Source organism: Rhamphochromis sp. 'chilingali', assembly GCF_963969265.1.
Source record: "Rhamphochromis sp. 'chilingali' genome assembly, chromosome: 2".
In the NCBI taxonomy this organism is placed as follows: Eukaryota; Metazoa; Chordata; class Actinopteri; order Cichliformes; family Cichlidae; genus Rhamphochromis; species Rhamphochromis sp. 'chilingali'.
Window position 1 is genome coordinate 44636241 of NC_137930.1, and position 13908 is coordinate 44650148.

General features: G+C 38.6%; 1 protein-coding gene across 1 annotated transcript; it reads left to right on the forward strand.

The window, feature by feature from the left end:
* Positions 1 to 6961: 6961 nt before the first annotated feature.
* On the forward strand, positions 6962 to 9823 carry LOC308384353 (zona pellucida sperm-binding protein 3-like; the record flags this gene model as incomplete). The annotated part of the gene is made up of 10 exons (XM_080862854.1): positions 6962 to 7043; positions 7133 to 7222; positions 7775 to 8028; positions 8306 to 8424; positions 8554 to 8657; positions 8746 to 8923; positions 9035 to 9152; positions 9247 to 9329; positions 9546 to 9634; positions 9751 to 9823. The coding sequence occupies 10 exons, from the start codon at positions 6962 to 6964 to the stop codon at positions 9813 to 9815; spliced, it is 1182 nt and encodes a 393-aa protein (XP_080718980.1). The 3' UTR covers positions 9816 to 9823.
* Positions 9824 to 13908: the final 4085 nt, after the last annotated feature.

A 13908-nucleotide genomic window follows, 5' to 3' on the forward strand; every position in this document is an offset into this window, starting at 1 on the left:
GTTTGACCAGGTGGGCCCCACCTATGTCATCAGTGCTAAAAAAATATATTGATTACCTCACTTTGCCCCACCTGGGGCCCACATAGACATGTTTTCAGGGTCTGACTTGCATTTGCCCATGTGCGACCCATTTAGTTTGACCAGGTGGGGCCCACCTGTGTCATCGATACTAAAACATATATTGATTACCTAACTTTGCCCCACCTGGGGCACACAACAACAGCCTATCCTTAAATGACTGTGTTTGCCCATGTCTATCCAAGTGGGTCCTACATGTGTTTCCCATTTTGGACCAAGTTAAGTGTTTCCCATGTTTGACCCAGCTAGGACCTACTAAAAGTGCTCACTTGGGATGGCCCATATGGGTTTAATGTGAAGAACCCAAGTAGGCCCCATACAAAAAGCCCAGTTTGAGCCCATGCCCACATGGTACCCATCCAGCCCGAGCAAAAACCAGGTGGGGCCCATATATACATGTTGGCTGGGTATTTTAGCCAATAACACTGCTCACAGACAGTCTATGTGTTTGCTGATGGTTTTTGAGCTAGAAATGTTGAAACCTTCTTCTTCTGTAGCACTAGCTAGATGCTGACTACAACATAAGGACACCTGCACTCACCCACTTTAACCCCTGAGGATAAATGCTATAAATGATACAGCTGAACATAAAGCAACAAGACTCTTTTGAAAATGTATAAAAGGAGTAGAAAGTATAGATATTTGTGTTAAAATGTAGGGAGGAAAAAGGGAAAAGTTGTCAGAAAAATAAATACTCAAGCACAGATAAGTACAGATACCTTTATTACATTTTTTCATACTGTTGTTTCTGCAATAATAAACAGGATTAATATCGTCTTGTTAATTAACACATTTAATATTATAACATAAATTACCTCTAAAATTATATTTTATTCAATTATTTATTTTATGGTTAAACATTTTCTGTCCTTTAAACATTGAATTGCTTTACTTTCTCCCCTCGACGTTATCATCTGTTCTAGAAAATAATAATGCTGAGCTGAGGGCTATGAGAAGATAAACATCACACTCTTATTCTTCTTGGGCACCTCCTGGACTTCCTATGTCCATCTGCTTGCCCTGAGCTGCTCTCCAGTTTGTGCCACTGATGTTAGACCTGTATGCGCTCTGCTCCACCCTCTGCAGTGCTGGTGGAGAAAGGATCTGACAGCGAGATTATGATGTTAGAAAGCTTTTAGTTACATGTACGTCTTTCTCTCTGACAGCAAAAGTTTTGGCAAAGGAACTCGTGGGGTTTCTGGTTTCACTTTGAAGGGAGTTATATACCGTAGATGCTCAGTGAACGACTCACCAGGCAACATGTAACAAGGCTTTCTTTTGAACATCACACTGATCTGAAGCTCACTGTGTGTGTTGTCGGGATAGACAAACAGTAGGTGCATGCATCACTGCTGGTAAAATGATCTCATTGCAGTTAACAGATTCACCTACAGACCAGCATAGGATCCGATTTTAGAATACATTTTTATCTACCCACTGATCTCACTCAAACTCTATCACGTTCAAAGTTTACTTGAAGTTTTCAAAGAACAGTGAAACACAAAAGCAAAAACAAAAGCAATTCCATGTGCAGGACCTGGAACAAAAAGCTACCTGCTAATTATTAAAATACTCAAATAGTAAAGTTCTTGTGTGCAGCTGGTTAAAGGTGTTCCTTAAGTGCTGTACAAGTTACCATCATACTAGTAAGGAAGCCCTCTTTCTTACACAACAAATTAAGTTTCATTTTAAAATTCAGTTATCTCAATAAGTAAGAAAAATATTGATTGCTTTAGTTTTATCATCTTCCCACAGTGCCTACAGTTAAAGGTGATACACTTGAAACCACTTCTTCAATCATTTGTTAAACATGTCAATAGATGTACTGTTTTATTACAGTATAACCCTGAACTCAGAAGTTCTGTACAGTTTGTTACTGCTCAATAGTATCTGACCTCAATTTGCTTAAATGTTTTGCCAGTCTTCAATGTAAAATTCCTTTAGTTGTATGATGTTCAAAAGTTTTCTTTGATCTAATTCCTGCACAACATTTCATTGGCATTAAATTCTAGACTTTCATTAAACTCATTTGTCTTAAGCAGTTCTTGGTTGGTAGTGTGATTATCTTGTCATTTTTTAAAAAAGTCCACTTTTGGTTCAACAACTTGCGGTCAGATTTTCCCAAATTACCTCAAAGCACACTTTGATACATTGCAAAATTTTAATTCCATAAATAAACCCAGCTGTTATCTCAGATGCTCTCTGCATCATCTTTAGGTTTCAATATGGATGCACAGACCAGCACATTTTTAGCCAAGTTTCTTGTGAGACTGTCCTTAGTTTTGCAAACAAGAACCAATCAAAGTGTGGGACATTGTCTAAGCCATGTGGGATGAGGGTAGGACGGGAAATAAAACACACACTTCAGAGGCAAACTGAAACCAGGTTATAGTAAAAGGTGTAGGAAAGATGAGTTCCTGAGCAAAGATTTAGTTGTTGGCACCAAATCAACCTCAGTCAATATAATTCTAATTGTACTGAACTGAGGATGTGACAAATTCTTTGTGCCAAGTATTTCCATGAAATAAGCAGATCATTTTATTGATAGTTAAAATTTCAGAAAGAATCAAGTGTTTACTTTTCATCAGCTTCTCCGTATATTGTGACCTTTCTAGATTTCATATACAAAAATGTGCTGCAGTTTATTTTGGATGATACAGATTAATAGTGGAAACATCTGTTGGTCTGTTTTAATTTTGTTTTTCTCCCCATAAAACAAGTGGCGACTGGTTTATTTCTGATTCTTTGTAACTGCAGGAGTCACACAACAGAGACAGAAGACAGAGTGCAGCAAGGTGACTGGAACGGACACCCAAGGTCAAAGGTCAAACAAGAAATGTGCTGCTCAGCAGATTCTACAACAGCACTCGCTTGTCTTCTGATGACCTCAAACCCAATCTGTCCAAGCAAGTGTGTCCGCCACCTCCCTAAAACGTGGTGGACATACACTGACAAAGCACAAACACACAGCAGAAAGTGTGTACGCACACACACACACACACACACACACACACACACACACACACACACACACACACACCGTGTAAAAACAGTGTTGAACACGTCATCAACTTTCTAGGTAAATATATTTCTAAAGGTGCTACTGGCATGAAATCTATCTACAGCATTATTTAAATAACCCCGTCTCCAAATCTAACTAACCCCAGATATTCCTAACAGCCCATCCAATCCACAAATGCAAAGAAATCAAATCATTTCTTTGCAATCAAACCAGCAAAATCAAACCAACAAATTGTGTAATAATGAGAAATGACACAGGGATAGAGAGGTGCAAAAAGTCATGACAACAGCTGAAATCTATCAGTAATTAGAGAGCAAGCCTGCCACTTAGTGCAAATTAATATCAGCCGGTTCAGTCCAACTGAAGGCCTGTAAAAAGGTGTGTAATTCCCAACGTGTCACACAAGAACCAGCTCATGATTGGTAAAAACCAGTAGGCCCTTTCATGGCCAAAATCACATTGTGTGTCCAAAACTGCTTACCGTCACCTTTGTTCATTTACAAAATCTGTACAGTATTCATCGCTACTTTACTCAAATAATGTAAACTAACCAGCCAAACAACAACTCACCCTTAAGCCTTTATGAGCTGCTGGGCCATTCCGGCCTCAAAGATCCCAGCAAGCTTCACTATCAGAGCCTCTGTTCAGTGTCCAGCCACGTCGCTACCTGATTCAGGTTCCCCTCACTCTTCTATCAAGCTCTCTCATTATCCAGAATTTCTTCTGATTTCTTCTCCTGGCATTCCTTTTTGCTGGCACCTTCCCTTAACTCCCAGTCCCAAGCTTGCCTACCAGTTACATATTTGCAACAATCTTTGACCTTTGTAACATACAGTCATCACTGGTTCCAGTGCATGACTTCTTTGGGGATCTGCCTGAAGCCGTTCCCAAACTGCAGCCTTGATTCATGCTCAAGCCATTATCTACTAGAAGTGGTGTCAAAACTAAAATGAGGATGTGGTCCCTGTTTGTCCCTTTGGCTGTGAGTGACTGTGCCCCATTAAAGCTTTTTTATTTTCTAAAAGAAAAAAAAAAGAAAAAAAAAACATTCTCCTCCATTAAGGTCATTCCTAACACTCACTGACATCATCATTAACAAACTGCTCCTTTTTGAAAAACATTAAAAAAACAGCCACGTGTGCAAAAAAATAACATTTAACATTAAACTCAAACAACACTACACACACAAACACACACACACAGAGACAGAGACACACACACCTACCTTTCCTCTGGCTATCAGCAGTTAATAAATAAGGGAAATGAGCAGAAAGAGCTCATTAATATCAGTGAAGGTGAGCTGCTAACAGCCCCAGGAGACTGCTACTGTTTATACATGAGAGGGAGAGGGAGAGAGGGGTGGTGGTGGGTGGTGAGGGTGTTCTCCAGAGCTAAAAAATAAAACAACAATGCCACTCCTTGAATGGTCATTCGAGGCCGGCACCACAAAGCCTGTCAGTTTCTCTTCTTTTACACACACATGCATTATTAGCACATAGGCACCGCATTGACATTGCTCCACCGTGTATGAAGAGAGTTCCAAATATTTCCTTTTTTCCATTCCTGAGATATTTCCATTACATCACTATGTGCAGCACTTTCACGTCATAGCCTGGAGGTCCTGGGTTTGACTTTGGATAATTCTGAATGTGAGTGTGATCAGCTGTGATACCCCTGACGAGCTGCCACAGGTTTATACTCGATAGCTGAGATCTGGTTCTGGTTTCTGGTCCTCTCACTGTAGTCTCCCCTCTGTCTCTCAAGGTTCTCAGTTACAAAAAGAACAGAGCTCATTGTGTTTTTGTCCTTGTGCATGAATGTGTTTCAGCATTTGTTTTGGCCTGGGTGTTACTGTGACCTTGGCTGGACTAATTATTTCTATGCAGAACACAGAGGTACAGCAGCGACTCATAAACAGTTTTACGAGGATGGACTCTAGCAATTAATTCGTCTTTGACACACAAACAGAGTCATATCGAACATTTTCTGTCTAATTTTTAATATATTAAATAAATTATATATATATATATATATATATATATATATATATATATATATATATATATATATATATATATATATATATAAATGTGTATTATTCATTTTGATATGGCAAAAATAGAACAGATGTTGTTTCTTACGTTAAATATATTTATACTACGTGCGCACAGAGCTGGGTCTGAACTCATTTGTAATATATCTATATCATGGCTAAAGCACTTCTGGATGGATGCAAACTGCATTTCGTTGCCTTGTACCTGTGACATGTGCAATAACAATAAAGTTGAATTCTATTCTATTCTATTCTATTTCTCAATGATGAAATAACAACTGTAACGAGAAGCAACTGATGACAGCTTATTGCTGAAACATGTCTTTTTTGCCCTTTACTAAAAGTAGAGCAAGAGAGTGTGCTTTCTCTCTGTGATTTCTCTCTTTTCTCAAAGTAACAACTGAACCTCTGTGATGCAGCAGTTTTATTTAGCATATAAAAAAGCTGAGTGATTGTATAATACACTATGAAGACAATGCAAAAATGTTTCTTTACCTGTAAAGATTTTTTTTTGCTCCCTAAACTGGAAACTCTTTAATAATTCAAATAGTTGGACAACTTAGTGTTTAATCAGACTGTTCTGTTCCTCTTTTTTCTTTTTTGATGCCCTGTCAACAAGACCAGGTGGCCAGCATGTCCTGTAGATGTAGTAGAATGGAGTCCTATAGCAAATTATTCAAATTAAGACCAAACTGTCTGTCTTGTTAGACTTTATTTTAAGATGAGCCAGCCTAAACATTAGCATGGATGATCAGTATAATTAAATACACATAATATTTAATTATGTGTATGTCAATATCTGTGACATACACATTTTTGTAAGCAGTATTCATTCATAAGCATTGATTCATATAGATTCAAATAGGATTTTTATAATGTTCTGTATATCTGTGGGCTTCCAAAAAGCCTTATTGTTTATAAAATATTGCATTAAATGATTTTAAATTACTGCTAAATATTTTAAATGTGTTATTTTTGTGTTGGTAGATAGATATGCATGAACATTCAGAATGATGGACTCTGAAAGGGGTTAGCACAGGTTTATTGACAGGATGTGGCAAAAAGGCAAGAAAAAAAAAAACACTGTCTGTAATGCTGCTGGTTCCCAGAGTGGGCAGACACTCGCTATCACACATACTTGAGGGTATCCAAAATGCTTAGAGGTCTGCACAGAAACAGAGGTTATTTCCAAAAGTGCAATGGCTGCTTCAGTCTTAAGAAACCATCTTGATGACCAGAAATGGTAGGTGAAACTTTGACAGGAAGGCGGAGAAACCCGCGCAACCAGGGTTACCTTTGAGAGAGGTAAACAGAATTTGCGGTATATGATACTGACTTCATTGTTGTAAAGCTGGTTCAACCACAGGTGAACAAAACGTTGTAAAAGACAACCTTAATTTCACTCAAATACCAACCAGCAGCAATAATACATGACTGAGTAAACATACACACAGAACCCAAAGGAAAAGGGGAACAACATCAGATTTGGACTTGGATTTGGACTGGCAATAAGTACAGGTCTCAGAAATAATACTTTCTGGGTTTGGGGGTGTTGATCTGCACTGAGCCAAGCTAATCCAAGTCTGGAGGTGGTGCCGGTGCCATGGCTTTGATCTGCCTCCTTCCTGCCTGGGAGCATTTCGTTACAGTTGTGAGCAGTGCCGATGAAAAGCTGATGTGTTTAAAAAGAAAATTGATGACAAAACAAATAAAGAAGGTCAGGAGGATCAACAGTGTGGACTCTATGGGGCTGCATTTCAGTCAGTGTAGTTGGGGATCTTATTTATCTGGTCTCCAAACAGGTAAACATGACTCAGCTGCAGAATCATCAGGTCAATCACATAGTGGGCAGGGCCAAGAGTCAGCTCTACAAAGCCACCTTTTGCACAGGTGAACCTGTTTCAAACAGATGAAACACAGCAAACACATGCCTGACAAAATGATCCGAATCTTTTTTTGTCTCGTTTGTGGTGCTTTAGCAGCAGCTCGGGAGTCCAACCAGATCCTCCATCCTGCAGCCAACAGGTTTGGAAACCACAGAGCAAACCAGCAAGTCCAGAGACCAGCAGGTACACAACACACGAAGTGATGATTTTTCATTTCTCTAGAAGTTAAATATGTATTTTTGTATATTACAAATAAATATAATCTTAATTTTATCTAAAATGATGTCAAATCAATCATCAGAGCAATAACATTTATGCTTACTGCATCATTTCTAATTCTGATGAATCTTATGAATTTCATTGTGTTGTATGCATAGTACAGTATAGGTGTTATGGTGTATGGTGTCGTACACAATTTCTCAGTTTAGTAGTGAGAAGCTGTAATTTTCTCACTACTGCTCACTGTGGCTTAATACCAAATGACTTTCATTGGTGCTACACTGGTAAGGAAACAATCCTTGGACAGTCTCTACTAAAATATTTGCAAGTTTTGTTTATTAAAGATATCTTTGGGTTTTGCAGACAAACCTTTTTGAGACTGGGCTGGCTGTTGTTGAACTGCACAACTGTTCAGCACTAAAAGAACAAAACAAACTGAGAGAAGCCATATTTCTTTGTAAGCTGTCCAACAGAAGGAACCACCTTTCCTTGAACCATTGTCTTGGAGATTTCCAGCGGAACCAACTAAAGATGAACCTCGTTTCCCTCCAAACTTTGAGTTGAGAACTCCAATGGCACCTGAAAGCATCAAAGTCATCTGTGGGGAAAACTCGATCAGAGTGGAAGCCAAGAGAGACCTGTTGGGGTCTGGTGTTCTGGTTCAGACTACAGATGTCACACTGGGAGGATGTGCTGCTACAGAGGAAGATCCTAAGGCTCAGATTCTAATCTTTGAGTCAGAGCTTCATGGCTGTGGCAGTCAGTTACTGGTGAGGCTTAAATGTTCAAATTAATATGCACTTTCACCAAGGTCTGACATTTCCTTTTCCTGTTTCTTTGTTAGATGCTTCACCATCTCTGGTATTCAGTCGATAAAATAATTATGTTGGCATAAATCAATAGTGGTGTTTGGGTTTTAATTGTGTTTGACTTAGGAACTAGTCAAGACGAACTGCAGACCAATCAGTAGGAATATGTGTTCATACTAGTGTTTGTGTGAAAGTTCACATTAATGGAACTTGAAATGTTCTTACAACTATACTTCAGATGTCTGAGGAGTCATTCATTTATGTGTTCACACTGCTCTACACGCCCAGCCCTCTGGGGGGCAGTCCCATCGTCCGAACTATAGATGTCTCCGTCAGCATCGAGTGTCACTACCGGAGGTCAGGCTTTTTTATTTTTCTAACTCAACCAAAAGGATGTCTTTTTGATAAAGCTGGACCCTGAAGTCAGACTCTGTCAAAGTTTTTCTTTTTCAGGTGTTTGCAGTTGGGTTTTGTTTTGTGTTTTAGGAAGAATGATGTGAGCAGTGATGTGCTGAAGCCAAATTGGGCTCCTTTCAGTGAGACCAAAGCATCAGAGGAAAGTCTCTACTTCTCCCTCAGATTAATGACTGGTGGGTCTCTTTGTTGTTCACATATTACAGTAACTTTTCAGGTCCTCTGATTGCGTACGTTCTCTTCTTTTTGTGCTGTATCTTTCAGATAACTGGCAGTTCCCTCGTTCAAGTACTCAGTTTTTTCTGGGAGACATGATGAAGTTTGAAGCTTCAGTTGAACAGTTTCACCACATCCCTCTCAGAGTAACTGTAGACAGCTGTGTGGCAACTGTGGTCCCAAACGTGGACACTGTCCCTCGATACGCATTCTTGGGAAATAATGGGTCAGTTTACTGTACTCTGTAACCCAAAAATATGTTTATGTTGTTACTTGTATGTTTTAGCCTTGCTCTTCTAAATGTGAGTTTAATATGAGAGTTCTGTGTTGTATACAGGTGTATGTTTGACAGTCAGCTGACAGGAGCCAGCTCTCACTTCCTGCCTCAGTCTCACAAAGACAAACTACAATTTGAGTTGGAGGCCTTCAGGTTCCAGCACGGAAACAGTGGTGTGGTAAGATATGCAACAGCTTTCCTGCCAGGCAGATGCTGGTTTCACATCATTGCTCAGAAATGTAGATTTTGCTTCTTTGTATGTGTCTCGTTAGATATACATTACCTGCAGCCTGAGGGCCACGGAAGCTGCTGCAAATGTCAATGCCACCAACAAAGCCTGTTCATTCTCCAGTGGGTAAGACACTAGCAGTGTTACTACAAAACTCCCATCCTCAAATTTCATCTTCAGTTGCTTAAAAGGATTTTAATTTTAACTCTGTAGTATTTTAGGACTAGTACCAATTTCTTGATTAGAAAGATATAAACAATAATAGTATACTCATTGTATTTGGTGCACTCAGCTAACTAACAAGTACGAGGAGTAAGTAAGAGAAACCTTTTTGAATGACAGGTGGAGGGAGGCCAGTGGTATCCATCATGCCTGCTCCTGCTGTGACACAGACTGCAGGGCAGGCACAAAGAGCAGCCTGACTGTAAAGGGTAAGCAGCAACACACTCACTCACATAAAATTTACACGAATAAATATTTTTCTCAGTTCAAATATGAAAATCTATACAAATATTAAGGTTGATGTCACACTGTTTATCTGTTGAAGGTACAAAGTGGGAACAGGAAATGGCTGTTGGACCAATCACAGTAAAGGAGAAACCTCTAAGATGAAAAATGACTTTATTCAATAATAAAGGTCTTTTACACTAATTAGGCCCAAGTTTGTGTCCTTGGTTTGTTTGAAGATCGGAGTTAAATCAAAAAAATGGAAAACTTGTAGGAAACTTGTTTTTCTTTTTGAAATGTAATTTCTACTACGGAGCCGATTTTGAGGTTTAGCTTTTTGTTTGTTTAATTTAGGTGTGAATTCTTAGTTTTGTTCTAAGAGGAAATGCTGTTTCAGGATTAATCTGTTTATGAATATGAAATCTGGCAGTTTTAGTGTGAAAGAATTAGTTGGCCTGTACAGTCCTAAACCCTGTGGGAAGACTTCCTACCGTAGAAGAGTTAAAGCTATTGTAACAGCAAAGAGTGGGCCTACATCATGGTAAATACTAGATTAATAATCTAATGTCACCCTAGTTCATGTGCATGTGAGATGGATGAGCAAATATTTTTGGCAATGCGGTGTATTTCAAATCATTCAGCAGTTACTGGTGCTGCATAGGGCCAGCTACTCTGCTCTTCCACCATTATCCATTTTGAATGACATCACCTGAGTAGACACAGCTGGGAAAGCCTTGTCGCCATGTATCAGAGAGGGTTGTTCTCCTGACCTACACCATCAACTTCACCCTCAAGCCACCTTTCCTCATCACTGCTTGAGCTGTGGGGACATCAGCATCCATCATGGGCCAGGGGGGAGCTACCTGTCTGAGTCATCAGTCTCTGCTTTCAGTTTCTCAGGGGAGAGGATGGCTGCTGACTGACCTTAAACAAAGGTCAGGCTCAAAAGTCTTGAAATTTAAATTTCACTGAATTGACCAAATAACTTGATCTAAAGAAATATTGGTGAACTTTGTAGAAAATTTAGTTTACTTTAAAAAATGTTTAACTGATACAGCCCGATGAATTCTCATATCTTTGCTATTTGAATTTGTGGCAACTTCACCTAATAAGCTAGTTAGTATTTACAATAATAGTAAGCTACAGTCGAGCTACTAAATTTGCTCATCTTAAATTTATCGATAAATATCCTCCCTAACTAGGCTCAGTGATGTGTAAATCCTTACATGAATAAATGCTGAAAGCTACACTCTGCCATTTTCAGATCTTGCAAAGCTGTCCAATGGACCAAAGGGGGACCTTAATTTTGGACTTTTCCCTGTGTTTTGTCCTTAAAAATGAATTATATTATGAATCATCTGAGCCAAAAGACACGCTGTGGAAGAGGGCCAGAGATTAATAACTAATGATTAAATGCAGAGTGGCATATAAACACAGTGAGTTTAAAAAGAAAAGTGAAGAAGAAACACCCAGTGATTATGGGAAGCCCCCAGCAGCATAGACCTTTTACAGTGTAACTAAGGGATGATTTAGGGTCACTGATCCAGCCCTAACTATATACTTTTTCAAATAGTTTTAATCCTAGTTTGTAGATAGGGTGTCTGTTTCCCAAATCCAAACTGGGAGCTGGTTCCACAAAGACAAACCTAGATGCTGAAGGCTCTGCCTCCCATTCTACTTTTGAATACCCTCAGAATTAAACCAGTAAACCAGCAGTCTGTGAGCGAAGTGCTCTGATGGGGTGATATGGTACTAGAAGATCATTAAGATGAGATGGGGCCTGATTATTCAAGACTTTGTGAGGAGAAGAATATTTAATTAGATTCCGGATTTAACAGGGAGCCAAAGAAGAGAAGCCAACATTGGAAAAGCATGCTTTCACTGTGCAGTCCCCGTCAGTACTCTTGGTGCAGCATTGTAGATCAGCTAAAGACTTTTCAGGGACTTTTTTTTTTTTTCTATTATAGGACATCCTAATAATCATAAATTGCAGTAGTCCAGCCTAGAAGTAATAAATGCATGAATCACTCTAAGACAGGATAATTCTCATTTTAGAGATATTGCACAAATGGAATCAGAATACTTTATTGATCCCTAGGGGAAATTATTTTTATCATTATAAGCAGTCCTACATGCTTGTGTAATAGTTGCATTGCAGAACAAATCCTGGTCAAAAAATAATTTTGAAAATAATTACTGAAGTTCACGCAGAAAGATCAATTGAATAAAATGAGTGTAAAATAATATTAATGATACTGGAAGTAGCTGTACATGTTATATCTGTGAGATGATTATGAGTATTTTTTTCTGTAATGTTTAAATTTTTATTTGTGAAAAATTCATGAAGTTTTTACTGGTTAACGCTAAAGAAATGGTTGTCTCAACAGTGCTCTGACTTTTTGTCAAACTGGCTACAGTGCTGAAGAGAAACCTAGGGTTCAATCAGTGATGAACAGTAAGGTGTGTGTGTGTGTGTGTGTGTGTGTCTCTTGTTTTAAATAAAGAAGCAAACTTTTTTTTTTTTTTTCAGGCTAAATGATAATATTCTAAATGAGTGAGACACCACTTTCTTCTCCAGCTTATGAGTTGTCTGTTTTAAGGTTCACATTATACCAGGAGTCGAGTTACTCTGATCGGAGTCTTGCTTTTTCAGGAGCTACACTACAGTCATATGGAGTGAAGATGTGAAATTATTAAGACAATCGGCCTCTGTGGGAGTAGCTTTCAGGTAGCTGCTCTGTACTGTGTTGGCACATGGCATTGAAGGAGATGGACAGTGGATGAATTATATGCTTAAATTTGCACCACTTTCACCTTTTAATGAATAGTATTCCTATTCCCCTTTTCTTTAACTTTGTGTTTTGTGGATTTTTTTTTTTTAAACATTTGGTCCAAGCACCTCAAATAAATAAATTAATGTTATTCTTATTTATCCATTTTCTGATTTTATTATATATCTTTATTTTCATTTATGGGACAAGGTCTATATGGGCTGCTAGGTTGTTTTTTTTTTTTTTTGTTTTTGTTTTTTTGGGGGGGGGGTTACATTTACGATTTCTTATAGGGTGAGCTGAAGGGCCCATGTTAATGATTTTCTTTCACATACTACATCATACTTAACCTTTTTTTTTCTTTTAAAGAAAAAGGGAACTTTTTTTTTTTGCCTTTTTTGTAACAAGATCAAATCAGGTTGCATATGACAGACAACCTCCGTTTGAGTTGAAACCCTTGTTTAAAGCTCATACCAAAACGGGTTTTGAAAAAGGATCAAATATGCAATTAAGAATGATTGTTACTTCCTCTTGTATTTTGTTTTCCTCGTAGCTTTAGCTGTGCTGGCATTACTTATTTTGTGGTGTTTTGTTTGTTTGTTTGTTTGTTTGTTTGAACCAAAAAAAAAAGAAATGTAGTGTTTGTGAAGATGGAGATGGTAAGTAACCTTAGACCGTGACAGCAGCTCCCCCTGCTGTTGCTGAGTGAGGTTGTCTGGTTTGCTTTAAAAATGGAAGAACTGACTCTAATTTTGGCAACGTTATGTTTTGGAAAAAACAAAGTCCGAATATACTAAGGGGTGGCGCATTGTTTTGTTCACGTTTGATTTTTGATTCTCGTTTTGTTTTGTTATTTGTTTGTTATACACAGGTTTAAAGTGGGATAAATTATGCCATCTAAAGAGGTGGAGTTAAAGCAGGGGCAGGGGAACTCCAGTCCTCATGGGGCGGTGTCCTGCAGGTTTTAGATGTGTCCTTGATCCAACACAGCTGATTTTAAATGGCTAAACTACCTCCTCAACATGTCTTGAAGTTCTCCAGAGGCCTGGAGTTCGTTCTCTCATGTTTGCATGGGTTCTTTGTGGGTACTCTGCCTTCCGCCCACAATCCAAAGATATGCAGTTAATGGGGTTAAGTTAAAATGGTAATTCCAAATTGGCCATAGGTGTGAATGTGAGTGCCAATGGTTGTCTGTCTCTATGCCCCACCACAGACTGGCCACCTGTCGCTGGGTAGGCTCCAGCCCCCTTGCGACCCTAACAATGATAAGCAGAAGAGAATTAATGGATTTCCACCTTTTTTGTTGTTGTTGTTGTTGTTTTAAACTTTTCAGTATTTCACTCCACTGTATTTCAGGGACATTTACAGTACTGCTACAGTACTTTGATCCTTTAGGTTACATTTGTGACTGTACTTTTACACTTTTACTCATTTGGGAGTAATTTAGCAGTAATTTTTATTCAGCATTTTTTCCTGACATTTGGGGT